This window comes from Myxocyprinus asiaticus, chromosome 33, assembly GCF_019703515.2.
Source record: "Myxocyprinus asiaticus isolate MX2 ecotype Aquarium Trade chromosome 33, UBuf_Myxa_2, whole genome shotgun sequence".
Taxonomy (NCBI): Eukaryota; Metazoa; Chordata; class Actinopteri; order Cypriniformes; family Catostomidae; genus Myxocyprinus; species Myxocyprinus asiaticus.
In genome coordinates, this window is record NC_059376.1 from 21775571 (window position 1) to 21796933 (window position 21363).

The 21363-nt window shown below is 36.7% G+C and overlaps 2 protein-coding genes across 3 annotated transcripts; one reads left to right on the forward strand and one right to left on the reverse strand.

Annotated features, from left to right (window-relative positions):
* Nucleotides 1-666: 666 nt before the first annotated feature.
* LOC127424344 (protein GUCD1-like) lies at nucleotides 667-5228 on the forward strand. Of its 2 annotated transcripts, XM_051669429.1 has the most exons (7): nucleotides 667-1013; nucleotides 1340-1421; nucleotides 1513-1678; nucleotides 2492-2527; nucleotides 2683-2774; nucleotides 2925-3166; nucleotides 3245-5228. In XM_051669429.1, exons 1-7 carry the CDS (start codon nucleotides 914-916, stop codon nucleotides 3334-3336), a joined length of 810 nt encoding a protein of 269 aa, XP_051525389.1. In that variant the 5' UTR covers nucleotides 667-913; the 3' UTR covers nucleotides 3337-5228. The 2 variants fall into 2 exon arrangements, with proteins under 2 accessions (XP_051525389.1, XP_051525390.1); XM_051669430.1 differs by lacking the exon at nucleotides 2492-2527.
* Nucleotides 5143-20268, reverse strand: upb1 (ureidopropionase, beta). Its single transcript, XM_051669424.1, has 10 exons — nucleotides 20086-20268; nucleotides 18996-19167; nucleotides 18738-18825; nucleotides 16330-16424; nucleotides 13906-14067; nucleotides 10559-10728; nucleotides 10392-10473; nucleotides 9556-9598; nucleotides 5689-5843; nucleotides 5143-5498 (listed from the first exon to the last, which is right to left on the reverse strand). The coding sequence occupies exons 1-10, from the start codon at nucleotides 20187-20189 to the stop codon at nucleotides 5418-5420; spliced, it is 1152 nt and encodes a 383-aa protein (XP_051525384.1). The 5' UTR covers nucleotides 20190-20268; the 3' UTR covers nucleotides 5143-5417.
* Nucleotides 20269-21363: the final 1095 nt, after the last annotated feature.

Here is a 21363-nt window from a genome sequence, read left to right on the forward strand (position 1 = left end):
GTTTACGTAAACATTATTTATATTTATTAATAAGTATTTTATTTTATTTTTGTTGCTTGTAAGGCTAACGTTAAATTTAGGGCTTTTTGTTGTATTATAAGATGATAATTAATATGTAATTTAATTTACATTTATTTTCAATTCGGACAATCAATTTTTTTTTTTTTTACTTATTTTTTTTATTTTTTTATTATTGAAACAGTAAGCATGTTAAACATGTTCAAATACAATAAAAAAAATTAAAAAATATTTTAACTAATATTTGTGCTCTACTATTTTTACATACATTTACCATCTTGTGATAAAATTGCAACTCTATCAGAACTAAATACAAATTTGGTTTATTGTCCTACCATTTCATCTTCTGACAAAAAAAAAAAAATCTTCCATACATAAATAAGATTTATATATATATATATATATATATATATATATATATATATATATATATATATATATATATATATATATAAGAAAGGAAAAATTGTGAAAAATAATTAATACATTTTTTTCTTGAAGGGATAGCGTATACTTTTTTTCTAAATATAAAATGAGAGACATAATCCGTAAAAGATTTTAATTTTAACGATTTTAAATTTGCAACAAAGTGTGTGAAACTGGTGTAATTCTCTTGTCTTTCCAGCAGAGAGCGCAGTTCTGCTTTTCCTCAGTTCGGAGCGCTCGGGTAGGTTTGGACTCCACTGACGAAGAGGAAGTAGAATATTCATCCCTGGGAATGACCAAAAGTCGTGGGCAAATCGAGACCAGTTTGTTTGTTTGAGTTGTTTCACCACTTTTCGTCTTCTCAGCAGCTTTCAGAGAACTGAAGATGAACCGATTTTAGAGTGTCTGATGTCGAGGACAGGAGGGCAACAGCTGTCCGGCTAATCCTGCTAGCAGGCAGACAGTCTTCATGAATCAAGCCCTGATATTAAACATCACTGAAAGATCAACACACACACAGAGAGAGAGAGAGACAGACAGACAGACAGACACCAACTGCATCATGACCGGTGAGTTTGTATTATAATATGACATTCAAATGCATCTTAAATGGCTGGTTACTATTAGCCTAACTAGCAATATGATCAATCATGACCCTTCTCTAACTTGAAGACTGGACAATATAGACAGTCCGGATAGATTCTTCTTATGGAACTGATTGTCTCTAACCCTTCTAGGTTGACATTTACATTATTATACACCAATAAGAGTGCTAATTGTGGTAGACTGGTTTGAATAAACACTGCTGTTGTTGTGTGTCCTCAATATAAAACCTATTGATCAAAACAATGTGCCTCATCAACAGTCCTCATTACTGTGACTTTGTTTTTGGCAGATGATGTGATGTTAAATGTTCCTGTCATCCGGCAGCAGTATCACTGGGACTGTGGGTTGGCCTGTTCGAGAATGGTACTAGAGTAAGTTTGAAACGTAAAAAGTGGTGTAATCCAAACAGTAACTTGCAATAGTTACTCTAATTGTGAACATACACATTCTTGTTGTGGACAGATATTTACATCCAGTAAGTGAGGAGGAATTCCAGAGAGCATGTTTGGAATTGGAGTTCACAGAGAGTGTGTGGACTATTGACCTGGCTTATCTCATGTGTAAAATGGGAGTCAGGCATTGCTTCTGCACACAAACACTAGGTGTGGACAAGGGCTTCAGGAACCAGGTAAATTCATTTCCAGCTCTTCCGCTGATCTGTTTTTTTTTTTTTTTTGAAGCATTCAGTATCATGCGTTGCTCATGGTCATGATTAGTGCTGTCTGGAAATGACTGTGATTAAATACAAGCGAAGTTTCACATGCTGCACAGGAAATATAGGGTGGCTTGCTCATTTTTCTGGAGAAATAAAGGAATATTTCACCCAAAAATGATAATTTTCTCATCATTTACTCACCGTCATGCCATCCCAGCTGTGTATGACTTTCTTCTGCTGAACACAAATAAAGATTTTTTGAAGAAAATTTCAGCTCTGTTGGTCCATACAATGCAAGTGAATGGTGAGCAGAAATGTAAAGCTCCAAAAAGCTCATAAAGGCAGCATAAAAGTAATCCATACGACTCGTGGTTAAATCCATGTCTTTACAAGCGATGTGATAGGTGTGCGTGAGAAACCAATCAACATTTAAGTCCTTTTTTTTTAACTATAAATTCTCCTCCCTGCCCAGTAGGTGGCGATATGCACGAAGAATGTGAATCACCAAAAACAAAAGAAGATCTCTTTAGAGAGAAGAGCAACATAGAGGGCTGTTTGAAAGTGGAAATTAATAGTAAAAAAAGGACTTCAATATTGATCTGTTTCTCAACCACACCTATCATATCGCATCTGAAGACATGGATTTAACCGCTGGAGTAAATGGATTACTTTTATGCTGCCTTTATGAGCTCTTTGAGCTTCATAGTTCTGTCCAACATTCACTTGCATTGTATGGACCTACAGAGCTGAAATATTCTTCTAAAACTCTTCATTTGTGTTGTACAGAAGATGAAAGTCATACACATCTGGGATGGCATGAGGGTGAGTAAATTATGAAATATTTTTTTATTTTTGGTGAACTATCCCTTGAACTAGCTGCAGTTTTTGTTTTTTGTTTCAAAGAATCATCCCTGACTCAAATTTTATGACTGACCACATCGGCATCTGAATAATCTTTTCCTCTCCCCCTTCCTTAGTCCTTTTACAAAAAGCATTTTGACACGGAGGAGGACAGGGTGAATGAACTCTTTCTGAAGGCTGAAAGCAAAGGAGTCGTTGTGGAAAAAAAGTGAGGGTTTTTCCACATTTGTCACAAATTCTGTTCTGTGGCTTATGCAGACATTTTTTAATTTCCAATTTCAGCATTTTTGACCTTTCATTACAAGGTTTTACTAAAACAAAAGCCAACAAGAAATGTGATCAGATGTCTCTCTTGTAGCTCTGTTACTGTTCAGGAGATCCAGAGCCACCTGGAGCAGGGTAATGTGGCCATCGTGCTTGTCAATGCAGTGGTGTTGGTGTGTGAGCTGTGCTCCACGCCTGTCAAATACTGCTGTTTCCTCCCCGTGGGTCAGAAGTGTTTCTGCAGGAAGCCAGATTACCAGGGCCACTTCGTGGTAGTGTGTGGATTTAACCGCAAGACCGGCAGCATCTTCTACAACAATCCTGCTTACTCAGATCGTATGTATTTTGACGTTGACATATGGCAGTAACTTTATAGCTATGTGTCTCACATGTTGTCGTCTTATTGATTGACAGGTGTGTGCTGCACAAGCTTTAGTAATTTCGAAGAGGCCAGACAGAGCTACGGAACGGATGAGGACATTTTATTAATCTACAAAGACGGCTGAGTCTTTCACAGTGACTTCTTCTGAACAAACACACATTCGATACGCACCCCTTGTATCCACTGTGGTTGGCTGGGTAGCATTTTTGCCAGCAGGTACCAGCACTGCTGGCCAGTAGCAGGTAGTAAGTGTCTATGCTATGGTCCTCATCAGAGCTATAGCATCGCACAAAACATTGCTATGGTGCTAAATCGGTCACAGAATGATAAGTTATGAAATGTTAACACAGAAAGGAAAGGGAGATGAAATTATTTTTTAGCTTGGGCTAAGTATATGTAACTCAACGTGGACATATATTTTTAGCTACATCTTGTATGATTTATGTAGTATCAGCTACTGTCGCACAGTTAGAGGTAAAGGAGTGTATACAATTTTGATGTAACATTTGTCTAGGGTAGCATTAAAAATTCATGGGATTATATATTTTTTTGTAAGACACTTAAAGGAATAGTTCATCCCCAAAAAAAAAAATCTCTCATCATTTACTTAACTCATGCCATCCAAGATGTGTACGTCTTTCTTCTGCAGAACAGAAATTAAGATTTTTTGAATATATATATATATATATATATATATAACTCTGTAGTTCCATAAAATGCAAGTGAATGGTGACCAAAACTTTGAAGCTGCTAAAAGAACATAAAGGCAGCATAAAAGTAATCAATGTCTTCTGAAGTCATCCAGTCTGTTTTGGGTGAGAACAGACCAAAATATTTAAAAAAAATTCACTGTACATCTTGCCATTGCAGTCTCTAGGCATGATCGTGATTTCAAGCTCTGTTACACTTCCTAGTGCTTGACTTCTTATTGATTACTTTTTTTTTTTTTGCTGCCTTTGTGGTTTTTGGAGCTTCAAAGTTCAGACCACCGTTCACTTGCCTTGTATGGATCTACAGAGCTGAGATATTCTTCTAAAAATATTTGTGTTGGCAGAAGAAAGGAAGTCATACACATATGGAATGGCATGAGGGTGAGTAAATGATGAGAGTTCACCCAAAAATACTATCCCTTTAAGGGTGTGTAAATAAACGTGAATTATTTTAATTATTGTGAAAGAGAGAAACTAATTTTAAAAACTCAGGTAACGTGTTCAATTCAGAATGCTAAATTGTGTCCCACTATTGGGAAAGATACATTTCATAGGTGCAATACATTGTCTTGATTCACTTCTCCGGGGATTTCCTCAAGGACAAAATCACCTGGATGCCACTCATAACCTCATTTAAAGTAGCAAGAGTGAGTGTGGTTGCTTTGTGGGTGACTCTGGCTGAATTGTGAACCTTGATTATAAAGTACACATAAAACTTGCACAACTAAAACTCACTCATCGCACCAGTATACGACTGAGAACGTCTCTGGGTAAAATTACAATATATTATGTTTTAAAATTCTGGTTAATGTACTGTGTTGGTGTTATTCATAGTAGCCACACTATACGTTAATGCCTCCAGAAGAGAAAAGGAACACCATGTTCAGCTTAGTCTCAGAGATTTACTATCCAGTGTTTTGTAGAATATAATAGAGTTATGTGCCATTTGAAATAGTCACAGTGGTGTGAATGCTTTGCTGTTTGCTATCTTGTAAACACAATATGACTGCTCAGTGGTTCAAATGGTCCAATCTTCGATGATGGTTAGTTAAAAATTGCCGATGCATAAAAAAACTTGCACTATAGTGTTCCAACGGCCATAATTATGTATTATTTAATCTTTGATCATTCAGGTTAAAATGTTGTCCTTTGATTTTTAAGACATTGCATCAGGTGTCCATTTACATCAGCTTGTGCTTTTTTAAATAACATAAGGAATGTTGATATGGCAAACTTTATTTTTATGAAATACATAGTTGCATTTATGAAAATAAAATAAAAGTCGGATTTGTATTTTATTCAAAAATGCCTACTTTCGTTATTGACCTAAGAATGAAAGGATAAAATTCATAAATCTTGCAGTTATTTTGCAAAATTCAAGTACGGAGACAAGATCATCAACTAGTCTTATCCCTTGTGAAGATGTGTGGTTCTCCTCCAGCTTCCAGACTCCGAAAAAGCAATCTGCAGTGTTGGACTTTCAGGAGAAAGTTTGTCACTCAGTAATGTTGGGTTTGAAGTCATGCTGGATAGCTTTGGTCAGCTCCTCTGCATACATTTCATACCTCCCTGTCATCTATGGAGAGATCCATGATTCATATTTAAGACACAGACAAGATCCAGTATTCATAGGATATGGACAGCTGTGCCATGACCCTTGTATTGAGAGTCAAGAGATTCAACAGGGGAATGGAAGGGAGGAAACCTCCCTCTGCTTGGTCAATGATGATATCTCAGATATGAATTATGAAGTGCTTGTACCCCACCTTAAAGGACCATTTGTCTGCGATCTGGCGATTTAGGTTCAAGTCCATCTCTGTCACCAACAGACCATCACGAGTTCGGGACAGTCCTGGGGATCTGCTGCCGTCGGGTGCAGCTACATAGCTGGAGCCATAAAAGTGTCCAAAGTCATGGTGCGCTACAGACAGGGTCAAATGGAAACCAAAGACAAAATATACCACTGCTGATATTGGTCACTGGGGAAAACTGTAGAGATTGACAAATATTGTGTTTTTACTTACAATACCGATACTGATTATTTTAAAGTTTGTGTCTGATAACCGATATGCAGGATCAATTTTGATTATTGCCTTATGCTGTTTGACACAAAATAATTATTAGACTACAGTAATAAAAGCATAATAGACTTTATGAATGCATCAATAATAATAATGGCAACATTTACCTTTAGTTCCAAAATGAGAGAGCCAATAACTAATTTAAATGGGTCATGACATGCCATTTTTTGTATTTGAATATGTACCTTGAGGTTCACTCATAATATTAGTTGTTTTGTTTTTTTTTGCACAAAAAAGTAATATATTTGTAAAACATGATCATTTTCCACCCTCATTCTGACTCTGTTTTGGTGCTGCTTCTCCTTTAAGACTTGACTGTAAACGCCCACTGTTATGATTGGCTCTCTGCTCTTGACTGACCTGCTCTCTACTTGCCATCTCACCGTTCACCGCTACTGGGTGGAGCTTCGGAAGTGATAAGATAAAGTAGTGTTGATGTGTTGTTGTGGAGGCGGTCAGATGCAAATGTCTACCACAGTGTGACATCACAATGTGGAGGACATTTTTTGCAGTGAGGAGGAAGTTTTGAGTTCTGAAACTTACAGTATGTTTTTGTAGTACAATGACCTCTTAAATGTCAAAAGATCAATGTCATGTCATGATTTCCTCATGTCATGACCCCTTTAAGGAGAAAAATGTGAATATCAATGTAAAATATCAGTCAAACCCATCAGTCTTTCTACAGAAAATAGAAAAACAGGTCATTATTGTGAGCCAGACTTAAACTCATGTTGCCTGCATAAACGGCACTGCAGTGTGTTGGATCACATACATTACCCACCAGGACTCATCTCCAACACGCTTTGCGACAGATAAATAGCTTTTTAGTTTAAACTCCAATGAATGTGAAAAACATTTCCCAAAATGTTGTTTTAAATATATGAAATCTGTGGAGTGGCAAATACATTAACGACGAGCACCTACTGTACTGTTGCTGCCACTCCTAGTCTCAGTTTGACGACTCTACATACAGTATATGTTTGTGGCTTCCATCTGTGTGAACCAGATCATGTTACAGAGATGTTGCACATGTAAAACAGGACAGGTGGGAGCGTTGTGTTCAGGTTGAAGGCTTATGCAACAGTAATGAGGGCTGAAAGGTAGAACCGAGCCATGACAGTCTTGAGCTTTAGGAACACGACACCTCTGAACATGGTCCCCTGTCTTCACCGTCACTGATACACATGGTAGATTGACAGACAGATACTGCAATCCTGATATATGCTGACACAAGGATACACTAAGCTCTGGGAAAGAGCCAGGGAAATGAACATATGTATAAATAAGGGAATTAAGTCAGGTTTTGGCCCAAATTAAATTGCTAGGTCAAGAGTAGCATCTATGAGTGACTCGAGTGAAATGCATTTAATCTGTTATGCTTATTACATGGCCCTCTTAAATACTGGATTCTGACTGGTCAATCAGGGCATTCTGAGGTGAAATATTTTTTGAATAATGATCGCTAAACTGTATATTGTAATTTTCTACATAGCTACCTACCTAGTTTTATGCATTTTGTATCACTTCTTACATAATTTCATTCAAATGAATAGTTCATGCCCATTTATTTATTTATTAAGTAGCCATGTAATTATGATGTACAGTCAGCCAGTTATTACAAGTCCTGACCATATATACAGTATATCTATATCTACAGTAATATATATATATATATATATTCAGTTGAAGTCAGAAGTTTACATACACTTAGGTTGAAGTTATTCAAACTAATTTTTTAACCACTCCACAGATTTAAAATTAGGAAAATATAGGACATCTACTTTGAAGCATGACACAAGTAATTTTTCCAACAATTGTTTACAGACAGATTGTTTCACTTTTAATTGACTATATCACAATTCCAGTGGGTCAGAAGTTTACATACACTAAGTTAACTGTGCCTTTAAGCAGCTTGGAAAATTCCAGAAAATGATGTCAAGCCTTTAGGCAATTAGCCAATTAGCTTCTGATAGGCGCTGTACTAAATTGGAGGTGTATCTGTGGATGTATTTTAAGGCCTACCTTCAAACTCAGTGCCTCTTTGTTTGACATCATGGGAAAATAAAAATAAAAAATCAGCCAAAACCTCAGAAAATAAATTGTGGACCTTCACAAGTCTGGTTCATCCTTGGGAGCAATTTCCAAATGCCTGAAGGTACCACATTCATCTGTACAAACAATAGTACGCAAGTATAAACACCATGGGACCACGAAGCTGTCATACCGCTCAGGAAAGAGACGTATTCTGTCTCCTAGAGATGAATGTAGTTTGGTGTGGAAAGTGCAAATCAATCCCAGAACAACAGCAAAGGACCTTGTGAAGATGCTGGAGGAAACAGGTAGACAAGTATCTATATCCAGAGTAAAACGAGTCCTATATCGACATAACCTGAAAGGCTGCTCAGCAAGGAAGAAGCCAATGCTCCAAAACCAGCATAAAAAAGCCAGACTACAGTTTGCAAGTGCACATGGGGACAAATATCTTACTTTTTGGAGAAATGTCCGCTGGCCTAATGAAAAAAAAAACAACAACTTTTTAACTGTTTGGCCATAATGACCATCGTTATGTTTGGAGGAAAAAGGGTGAGGCTTTCAAGCCGAAGAACACCATCCCATCCGTGAAGCATGGGGGTGGCAGCATCATGTTGTGGGGGTGTTTTGCTGCAGGAAAGACTGCTGCACTTCACAAAATAGATGGCATCATGAGGAAGGAAAGTTATGTGGATATATTGAAGCAACATCTCAAGACATCAGCCAGGAAGTTAAAGCTCAGTTGCAAATGGGTCTTCCAAATGGACAATGACCCCAAGCATACCTCCAAATTTCTGGCAAAATGGCTTAAGGACAACAAAGTCAAGCTATTGGAGTGGCCATCACAAAGCCCTGACCTCAATCCGATTGAAAATATGTGGGCAGAACTGAAAAAGCATGTGCAAGCAAGGAGGCCTACAAACCTGACTCAGTTACACCAGTTCTGTCTGGAGGAACGGGCCAAAATTCCAGCAACTTATGAGAAGCTTGTGGAAGGCTACCCAAAATGTTTGACCCAAGTTAAACAATTTAAAGGCAATGCGACCAGATACTGACAAAGTGTATGTTAACTTCTGACCCACTGGGAATGTGATGAAAGAAATAAAAGCTGAAATAAATAATTGTGTCCAGGTGTACCTAGGAGAACTGTTGCTGTTTTGAAGGCAAAAGTTTTCACACCAAATATTGATTTAGCTTTTTTATGTTTACTAGACTTTGTATGACATTAACTGATAAATAAAAACTATATATGGCACTATCTTGGAAGACATCCTCACTATGCAACATTATTCACAAGTGTCTAAAACTTTTGCACAGTTTACTGTGTGTGTGTGTGTGTGTGTGTGTGTGTGTGTATGTCTATATGAATATGTGTGTGTGTGTGTGTGTGTGTGTGTGTGTGTGTGTGATATATATATATATATATATATATATATATATATATATATATATATATATATACACACACATACATATTTGATAACAAATACCTACACATGTTCAAAATAGGTTAATATTTACCTTTCTTTCCATCCCCAGATGTGAACTCATTCTTGTAATACTCCTGGAAAAGAGAAATCAATATCAGGACCTAAATTAATCCACACTTGCCCAGAGAAACACCAGTAGAGGGCAGCATAAAACACAGATCTGAACCTCTGACACTTTCCCATGTGAGGCATGTGAAAACTGTATAACTGATTGTAGAAATAAAGTTCCCTTTAAACCAATTTAAAGATAATTGGTTTACTGTATCTACTTTTGAGAGTCATTGAGAAGTCATTCTTCTAAGATATTAAAGAGCACTAACAGAGTCCAGACTCTGAAAAAGCAAGGTGCTTGTGTGATCAACTTGTTTCATCTGCTTAACATTATTTGCAGCTTGGCATCTAATCCTTTTGGAATTATTTGCATGTGCGTCTCTAATCATATTAGTTGATTTATCTTATATATACAGTTTACTTAAGTTGTGGTTGTGATGTTATCGAAGTATAAACAGTGCACAGTTGGGGCCAACAGGACATTTTCTAGGAATTTCTGTGCAAGTTTTAGTAAGCATGAAATGCAGTCGTTTATGTAAGTTCTCAGTGGAATCTTAAACACTCACCTCATTTTCATGATTTTATACACAATTATTCTGCCTTGCAAGGGCAAAATGCTGTAACTACACATTTTGTCAAAACTGATGTATAATCAAATTCGAGTCTGACAAATGGGTTGGACTTAACTATGCTCAGATTTAGAGAAAACAGATTGAGACTATTTTATCATTCACATTTAGCTTTAGACTTTCCGTGTTGGCGTAATTACAGTGTTTTGTCTTTGTAGGACAGTAATAGACAATGCATTGCACGTACCGTGCCCACGCGGTTGATGGCACAGGTGAAGCAATGGTTTGCGATAGCAGCATTTCTGGCCTCAATTGGCCACATTGGTTCACTGTAATGCAAAACCAGCATCAGTATGAGGGAATACAGGCCCAGTGTTATTCCCGTGAAAAGAGTTCAACGGAACAACCTGATACCTGAGCGCTCCAACTGTGGCTGCTGGGTTAAAGATGATCTCGGCCCCATGCATGCTGTACATTAACCAGTTGAGAGGGTGGTGCCGGCCGTAGCAGATATTAATGGCAATCTTTCCAAACTGTGTCTGGAATACAGGGTGACCTGTGTTGCCTTCCATGTAATATGTCGACTAATCAGAGAAATTAAAACAAGGTCAGTTTAACAGACAAATTATGTAAATGTAGCATCATAATAATGCAAGAAAGCAACACTTAATACATGCACACTTTCGTCCAACTGTCGACGAAACTCAGGCAGGCAGTCACATGCACAGATAGACCCCAAGTGGTGCTCAAGCACCCACCCTCTTTCACTAGATAAGTGCCCTTTTTGCAAGTCATTTCTTATTTTTTAATTTATAATTTCGTTTTTATTTAAATTTGGCCCTTGGCATCAATTCTCAATTAAACGTGCACCCGACATCTGCATTTAAGTTGTAATTCTGCGAGACCATATGTGCCCCTGTCCCTCTCCCTCTTTGACGTTCTTTGTCACAGCTTCCACACAGTTAACGCACGCAGAACGAGCGCCCTGAGGAGCAACATCGAAGTCTACCTGACCAGCCTTCATTTGTGACAGTCAGGTAAGGATAATATTTGCCCTAAACTTTGACATTGTTTGCCACTGCTGTGAAATTAAACCACTATAAAAATAATCTCCATAGAGCCAACAGAACTTAGGCAATAGCCCTCCATTAAGCTTAACAACAAGCAAGCTAATCAGGCGTTGGCTCAAAATAGCATCGTGCAGGGTCGGAAATGCCCCCAAAATTCAGTATTTGAATTGCTCCTGTTTGAGTTGTTTTTTTATATTGATAACATAACATAGTCAATCCTCTGTGGTCACCAGAGGCGCCGGCACGATCACCTGACTATTTCCCTGATAACAGGGTCATACAGATAAGAGTAAGACATCATTCAAAACTATAAAGGGTTTACTTTTATTTGTGTATACTCACAATAACAGCAAAACGTTGTGGTTTTGTAAAATAAAGAAATCATACAGGATGCACTTTCTGCCATCTCGGTCTACGTGAACTTCTGTCTGGAGCGCGTCACGAAAATGAACCGAAACGCAGCGTATACTTGCTTCGCAGACATGAGAAATATATCTATAGAAAGCTTGAACTGTCTACTTTTAAATGAACCAATTTAAATCGAAAACAAATATTCTCTGATTGTGTAATCTGTATGAAACCAACGAGAGGTACAGTCTTTCCCATTTGAGCTCATTATTGTTTTTGGAAGAAGACACGCTTTACCTCAGAAGAAGAGCATGATCCGATACGGCCTAACACAAAAAGTGTCTCACAAAAGTTAATTTTGTGAGCGAAAACTGGAGACTACAAAAATCTATTATGTGTTTCATGGCCTTATTTCAGTGACTTAAAAATGACTAACCACGCATAGTAATAAGATCCAGCACTGTTTCAGTTGTGCGCATGGTAAATCAAGACCTGTCAATCTAAGCGATCAGTCCAATCCAAGCTGTAAAACAGTGGCCGATTGGTCTCTACACATCGTCCCTTCCCACCATATCCACCTACATACCTGAGATCAGAGATGATCTTATTATCGGTTTAAGAGGTTAATCAAGTTTGCTGTTTGTTAACTATAAATGAACACATTAGCTGTTATGTTGTATTTTATTAATTTAATGTTGAACAGGTTAGCTTTTTTAATTAAATATGCTATAAATTGATAATTGTCATTTTCTTCAATCATCTAATTATTAGAACACCTAAAATATGTTGCAAAAACCCTGTTTTGCATATTGTTTTAATGAACTAAAATGTCCCAAATGCAATCCATTATTACTGTATTTATATCTGTTCTTAATGTAAGCTTAAGGTAAACCAGCAGACACCATATAGTGAATCAAAGAGGGATTGATGGCTTCATCATGGCTAGTTAGTTTCTTAAAGGAATAGTTCACCCAAAAATTACATTTCTCTCATCATTTACTCACCCTCATGCAATCCCAGATGTGTTTGACTTTCTTCTGCAGAACACAAAGATTTTTAAAAGAATATTTCAGCTCTGTAGGTCCATACAATGCAAGTAAATGGTGACCAGAATTAGGCTCCAAAAAGCACATAAAGGCAGCATAAAAGTAATCCATAAAACTCTAGTGGTTTAATCCATGTCTTCAGAAGCGATATGATAAGTGTGGGTGAGAAACAGATAAATATTTAAATCATTTTTTACTATAAATTCTCCGTTTAGTAGGTGGCGATATGCACGAAGAATGTGAATCGCCAAAAACAAAATAAGAACTCATAGGAAACTCTTTGGTTTGAAAGTGGAAATTCATAGTAAAAAAGTACTTAAGTATTGATCTGTTTCTCACCCACACCTATCATACAACTTCTGAAGACATGGATTTAACCACTGGAGTCTTATGCCTTTATGTGCTTTTTGGAGTTTCAAAGTTTTGGTCACCATTCACCTGCATTGTATGGACCTACAGAGCTGAGATATTCTTTTAAAAATCTTTGTTTGTGTTCAGCAGAAGAAAGATAGTCACACATTTGGGATAGCATGAGGGTGAGTAAATGATATGAGAATTTTCATTTCAACTATCCCTTTAACTAGCTAAGCCAGCAAGTCTATACTGGTTGACAAGTTGGACCAGCACCAAGTCAATACTTGCGTAAACCAGCGATAATAATCTTAAACTGGTCCTTTCATTATGGCTGCAATGGTATTCTTTAGAAATAACACCTTTTCATAATCTTTTGATATTGATCAACATAGATGCGATCAAAATTTTCTGTTATTTTCCTGAAAGCAACACAATAAAAACCGTGTCTTTGATCTGACTCTTATGGGCACATTTCCTGTTTTATAGGTTAGTGGGAAGAACATTGTCACAGTGTGGAATGGATTGAAGGAACAATTTGTTACTGGAAAACCTGCCCAGCATGGGAGCAATCAAGGACTCTCAACCACTTAAAATGTGATCATGAAGGGCAGATCCATGCACTCACACACAAACTTGTTTTACCTGGAGGTGAACAATAGCACCCAACATGCTAGAACAAATTTCTGAAATGAAGACTTCCTGAGTCGGACATACTGTACACGAACTGAACCAACTTTTCAAATAAGTATCAAATAAGATTCAGACATTCACATGTGAAGTCCTACAAACACATCCAATGGCAGTACAAAATACAGATAATTTCAACTTTCAAGGTTTAAGTTAATCATTGAAATGTGATATAACTGTAACTACAGAGTGGAACTTTAGTTGTGTTTTGTCACACGGAGTGTTTTTTGATTGTTAAGCAGAGGGTGAAACTGACCTCGTTGAAGTCTCCCACACGGGGAATGTGATTCTTCCGTGATTTGCCCAGAACATTGCCATTATTGGACACCACTACTGCAGTGTTCCACACCGTTCCACCATGGATCTCATCTCGCTCCAGGATGGGAGACACCACCACCATGTTGTATTTTTTGGCCAGCTACAAAATTAAAATTAAGCACAAATGTTTGGGCAGTACCAGTAATGGCTGCTGAAAGAAGAACAAGGCAGTAAGCTGTATATCATGGAGTATTTATTAATTTTAATAAAAAATTGCCACTGACTAATATGTGATTTACAGGGCACTGCACGGAAAGACCAGGGTCAAAATTTATCAGGTAAAAAATGCCACAGAAAGTGGCAAAATTGCCCCCGGAAATAAAACATCACACTGTAACCTGCAACTGAATCTTATCTACCTGATCTAGTCTTGTGTTACCAGACATTTGACTAAAATGGTCTTTAACTAACATGTTAGTGCATGGGCTGTGGGCGGTCCGTGTGTGTGCCATCTGAGGCTGAGACTATGCCTAATGGATTCATTGTGTCCATTCAGACATGTGATTGTTTTTTATTTTATTTGAATCAAACCCGTTAATTTAAATGTTACCACAAAAAGCATATATTTTAAATTTTTAAAAGAATACTCAATAAAGGTTCAAAACATGTTCAGCTCAACAAACAGCATTTGTGGCATAATATTGATTACCACAAAATATTATTTTGAATCCCCTTTATTAAAAATAAATAAATAAATAAAATAAAGGAAATATTGAGGTTACAGTGAGGCACTTACAATGGGAATGAATGGGGCCAATTTTTGGAGGGTTTAAAGGCAGAAATTTGAAGCTTATAATTTTATAAAAGTACTTACATTAATTCTTCTGTTAAAACTCATGTATTATTACCTCTGTAAAGTTATTTAATTGTCATTTTTACAGTCATTTTAGGGTTTGTTGACAATACATTGTCATGGCAACGAAGTTGTCAAATTGGTTATAACTTTACACAGAAAAAGGTTAGTAAGTGATTTTATCACACTAAAATCACGTTTACATGCATGTTGTCAATGTCTTGTGGCTATACTTTTGTGCGTATTTTAATGTTAAAAAATTGGCCCCCATTCACTTCCATTGTAAGTACCTCACTGGAACACAGATTTGTGCTTTTTGTAAAGGAAAGGAGGGGCAAGTAAAAATGTATTTTTGGTGGTAATCAATATTATGCCACAAGTGCTGTTGATTGAGCTTAACTTGCACTGAACCCAGAATATTTCTTTAAGTTATTTTTTAATTTTTTGTGCAGGGCAGGACAGGGCAAAAAAAAAAAAAAAATATATATATATATAAATATATATATATATATGTATATATAACATCTGATAAAGTTGTTATTGTTCATGTCTAGGCCCAGTTATACATAATATTGCATAAAATATGAAATTATGTTATTATAATTGTATTGGTTAAAGTATCTAATTATTCAGATTGAGAATTTATTTTAATGAACTGACTAAATTAAAGAAGATTAAACTGACACGGACGTCATTTTATACGGTTAGAAAAAATTGCCCTTATAGAGGTAAAACAACAAAAACATTTAGTTTATATAAAATATTACAGCATTTTTATTAATGGAATATTAATGGAAAGTTAATTTCTGATACTGCAAAAGACCAAAATAAAACTTACATTAGAACTATAATATAAAACAAATATAATATTAGCGTTATAATATTATTACTAATTTAGTGTTAGAAATTGCATCTGAGGGCATTTTTGTGAAGGATAGACAAAGTCCCTCTGTAAATAGACAGAGAACATCTAATTCCTCAGAGTTCAATGTCAGAAGATTCCACAGTTACGTGCTGCAGAGCTCATCGGTCTGTGGCTCTTGCTGTGGTCAGTATGTCCCATTCCCCTCTCTAGGCTTAACCTCCTGCTACTTCCATAAACAAATCACCAGCCTCAAAGCAGCTGCACAGCACTACACCAGTTACGACAAACATGCCCGATTTCAAAAGTAACTCCCTTAGCAATTGCACAATGGAATCAAAAAATTAAATCCATGTTAATGGGAATACAGCTTCCTCCACTTTAATTTGTGGGGTGAAGACATAAATAAATAAATTAACTATTATTTTTTGACTATATATCCAAAGGTCACAACAACAGACTAAGCAATAAGCTACAAGCTACAAGTCTTACTTACAGTGATTATACCATGGCTAAGGGGTGTTCATAATGTCAGTTGTTTTATACACAACCTTACCATACATTATTTTTTTTAATTTAATTTCAAAGGGAAATTGTCTTTTAACTAGATACTCTACCAGATGCTGCTCTGTTTCTTATTGTCATATAAATGTTAGAGAAAGACAAATGACATGATCACTTTTGACACCCACCTATTCAAACCCTACCTGAACACAGAAGCGTGTGGTGAGTCCATCTTCAGCCGATTCGGCAAACTCTGTCCAGGGCTGCTTCTCTCTTGTACAGAGAGCAAAAGGCATCGCTATGGGTGGAGGACACAGAGGAAATGATCACTGTTGGGTAAGTTACTCAAAAATAGTAATCCACTACAAATGACTAATTACCTCTCTAAATTGTAATCAGATTACTTTACTGATTACTTAATGGAAAAAGTAGCTACATAATTATTTCAAATACTTTTGAGTTACTTTCTAAAACACTTAATTGAAAGCTTTTTGTTTTTCTGCAAAATTAATTTCAGATAATGTCTTTATTTCCTACTTTGTTATTGTTGTTTATCCCTTCGCCTGTCAGAAACACAGACGTACATATGAACATAATTCATGTTTTAGACCTATTCTAAATAATAAGCTATTATTTTAGAAACGTGTAACCCAAGTAATGTACTTAAAGGAATGTTCCGGGTTCAATACAAGTTAAGCTAAATCAACAGCATTTGTGGCATAATGCTGATTACCACAAAAATTCATTTTGACTCATTCCTCCATTTCTTTAAAAAAAGCAAAAATCGAGGTTAAAGTGAGGCACTTACAAAGAAAGTGAATGTGGCCAATTTTGGAGGGTTAAAACAGAAATGTGAAGTTTATAATTTTATAAAAGCACTTGCATTAATTCTTCTGTTAAAACTCATGTATTATTTGGGCTGTAAAGTTGTTTAAATCATCATTTTTACAGCCATTTTCTCATCCAACATGGGAAATGATCCTCGGTGTTTTCCCCAGAAGAAGTCATCATTATTACGAGATCTAATTCGTATTTATTAGTACAAGTTCAATCTCTCTAAATGGACTCTCTGGGTGTCCAATAAAACTTTGTTTTGTTTGCTAAGAGAGAGGATGTGGAGTACTGTGGATAAGTGTATGGTCTTATCTTTCATTAACAGTTGTTTTGTTTAGAGCAGGGCAAAATTATTATTGTTTACATGGCATGAAAAAATGACTATCAAAGCAAACACACATCATAGATTTGCATGGAAACACAGGAAACCGGTGGACAAAAGGGTGTGCTGACATTCCAAGCGGTCAGGGGTTTACGAGGAGTGGTGGTTAAGGGGGTTCAAGCCTGGGCAACGGGACCCCAGGGGACCCAGAGGGCCTTGAATGACATTTGAGATGCCTAGAGAGTTTATAATTGGAGTATGTGATTCCCTTTCATCCGCATGCATCCCCACAGCACGTCACAGCCAACACAAACAGAGGTACTGCGAGCGCAGCTTAAAACTTCGTCACTACAGTCATGCTGCAGTCTGTTGATGTAAATCAGATTCTGCTGATGTCTTCGTGGGCATACAACGTCACTGAAGGCCAAGAGGTCTTCTGACCATATATGCACTGCTCATAAATAAGCCGAGTAATTAGATTGTAGACAACAGGAAACAGTTTACAGATAGCCGTGGAGTAAAAAATGAAATGCTTGACTTGTATGTGGGTAAATGGTTACGTGTTGAGCAATAGCAGCAGTGTACTGGAGTGTGACATGCTATACTTCATCTAAATCTGTTTAGAACAACATTTCATTTAGAATTATTTATGGGTTCATATTAATCGAAATACTACATGGAATATTAATACTTTTACAAATTAATTTGTCGCACCAAAGGACTATTGTGAATGGAAAAATGCTAAAAGATTATTTTCAATGGTGAAAACCTTAAAACAAATGGTGATCAGTTACAGCATCTTAAAATATACACTTTCTCTTATAGATTTTAACCTAAAATTTTGTGTCGCAAAATGTCACAAACCGCCAGGGTCAGATATTAAGGGGGCTCTGGGCAAAAATGTCCCCAAAAGTTATAAAAATCCCCCTGAAGTTCAAAATGTGGGGGCAAAAAAATGCCCCAGTTTCTGATTTTTTTTTTAATACCATATGATGAAGTTCTTAAAACTCTACTCTAAGAGAACCAATTTACATTTTCACATAAAATATGATTTAAATAAAATAATGACGAAACAAATGCCATCATCAACATAAAAAATGCTCCTGAAAATTAAATCCAGGGGGCAATTATGGCCCCTTTTCATCTCGTTGAAAGTTCATCTCGGACTCTGTCGCAAGCCCATTTTTTTTTTTAAATAAATTGTGTTATAAATGTGTAATATTTGTTGTGTGTTTATACCGCACAATGTGTAGTTTGGCTGACCAATTAAAGACAACAAACTGCAACCACAATTTCAACAACAATTAATGTTGCATTTAACACAGAAAGATTGTATACACTTCATATTACACCTGAGAGCTACTGTATAAACTCCAGCTGTATCTTTGAGACAGTCCTGATTTCAGTAGAAAGACAGCCTATTGTGCATGTGTGTGTGTGTGTGTGCATGCTCACTCCAGGCTTCTTGGAAGCACACTATATTGACCCCACACATAGCCGCCACCTCTACCATCTCACCCACTCGCTTGTGCAGAGCTGTGATCTATGAAGCCAAGAGACAGAATAATGTGATAGCTTCAAACCAGTCAAACAAACACATTTGTTTTCTGAGTTTATAATGTTACCTGGCCATTATGAGTAGCTATTGTGTACGCTAAGATCTCCACTGAAATAATGTTGAGACTACTCCTGCATGTAACGTCTTTGTCTCACCTGTTCAAGCACAGGGGCATCAGTGGGTAGGACTATCTTGTTCTGAATTAGTCCCACACGGACACTCCTGGGTGGTCTGAGCTGCTCTGGCGCTGCTTCAAACACATAACCCTTCAGATCAAAATCTTGCTCCGCTGCAGCATCTATTGCACCCTTGGGAAGGCTCAGCTTCCTGAAATGTATTTATGAAAGGTAACAGGACATTTCCCATGGTAAATTACTTTGAGACAGAAGTTGATTAATTGTAATCAGTCACAATAAAAATGTAAACAAATAAATAAAGTGAATTTGTTAGATCAACATTGTGCAATAACAGCTTCCTGGACTTCTAAAATAATGCTTCACGTAAAAATGAAAGAATTATGAAAATGAAAACCATGGAACATGTTATAAAATACGGGGAGCTATATTGCTGAATAAAATGAATGCATGTCGATTACGTAAATTGTGATGATATTTCAACCCAGTGAACCCGTTAGTTGAAGAGAGTGACGTCATTGTTATGCCCAGTGACACCTTATGATCAAAGTCCACCATTAAATCATTTACGTAATTTAAACATTTACGGTTACAATAGTTACGAACACAAGGGGTCTGTTAAATAGATAGATTATGAAAATAAAAATAAAAATCTCTTGATTATCCTGACTGTATCGTTTGTAAACAGACTGAAATGTCAAGGGCCGTTCAACACCGAACGCATTCTTGTGTCGGTCCACGTTGTTTTAAAATTGTTGTAAACATGTACTTACGCCGCGTCTCGCTGTTTTTTCTTCTTCTTCAGCGTCTCGTTTTTTAGACGCCATGTCATGTAAAAAAGAACGTAAACTTTTAAAAGTGCATCTCGAGACACCTTTATTTGCGTTTTAGCGCAAGAACGTGTTCGGTATGAACGGCCCCTTAACCCTGTCAGTCTCTAAAACTGAGTAAAGTTTTGCTTGTTTTGCTATAGTGTTAATAAGAGTACATCAAAGTCAGCTGTCGCATACAACTGCACCACGAGTTATTATTCACCTCTGGGATTTGTAGTTTTTGCATTATAATTTTTACTTTGCAGTGTGAAAATAATCAGAGTCCGTCTCTGACTTACTTCAACTCTTTTCCGAACAGCAGTCTCCTGACCTCTTTGAGCTCTGCTTCGGGTAGATGTGCTTCCAGTATCTTCTCCAGGGATTCAAACTCATTTGAAGACATTTTGAACAGAAGTGCTCTCTCTTGCGCTCAGTTTGCAGAAAGAGTGAATCCTGTTATGCTTCAGATGCACCTCCTCTCAAATTACTGTTTAACCGATGCATTTTCCAGCTCTTTCGCAATCTGACCATGACAGAGGGTTCAAGTGGTACCTGCACGTGGCTCTTCACCTGTCACTAAGTCAAGACAGAACCGTTTTCTGTAGACACTGTGGACATTACAGTTTTAGTTTCAAGTACACATTACTAGGCAACAGCCGCAGGACGTGCATTTAAAGTTAAGTGTGATTCATGCCATTACGAAAACACAGTTTTACAATAAGACACCCCATGCCTTTAGGCATCTTACATTATGTCACAGCTAACTAATAATACCAGCTGACATTTTAAAAACACGTCCACGCATGAAAGCCAGAACTTGAAATGAAACTTAATGCTCAAGACTAATTTTAACTGCAGCATGAATCTTTGTGAAATGAACGTCTCCCAAACACACATTCAAAAATCATAATTTTTCATATGAATCTACCAAGGAGGTCTATAATACCTGGAAAAATCATCTCAAACTCACTGCTGCCTCGGGCATGTGATTTGTGAAACAGTTATCACACTTAATTAGTCAATTAGCAGATGATACCACTTTATTTTTACAGGATGCAGGATAGATGCCTTTTTCTATCTCTGTAGTTACATTTTTTTCTAAAGCTTCGGGTCTTCAGTTAAATATATCCAAATGCGTGCTTATAACCATTCATCACTGTGACCTTACATCAGTCTGGCATCCCTGTTAAGGATACAGTTAAATATTTAGGTATTACAATTACGAGAAACACAGACAGATGCATGGAAGTTAATTTTATAGATAAGTTTAAAAAGGCCAAAATAATTTTAAATAATTGGTTACAAAGAGACCTTTCTATTTTTGGCAGAGTTTTATTGTCTAAAACAGAGTTTTTATGGAGGGTCATTTTTCCAGCAACTGCATTAGCCCCATCTTCTTCTGTATCCAATTAATTAATTGTGCTTCATACAATTTTATTTGGAAGAATAAATCTCATTTTATTAAGAAAACTGATATGGTTAAGTCATATGACAAAGGTGGCATAAATTGATTTTGAACAAATGAATGGATTGTTGAAATTGAAATGGCTACAATGTTTTTTACGCAACTCTAATAG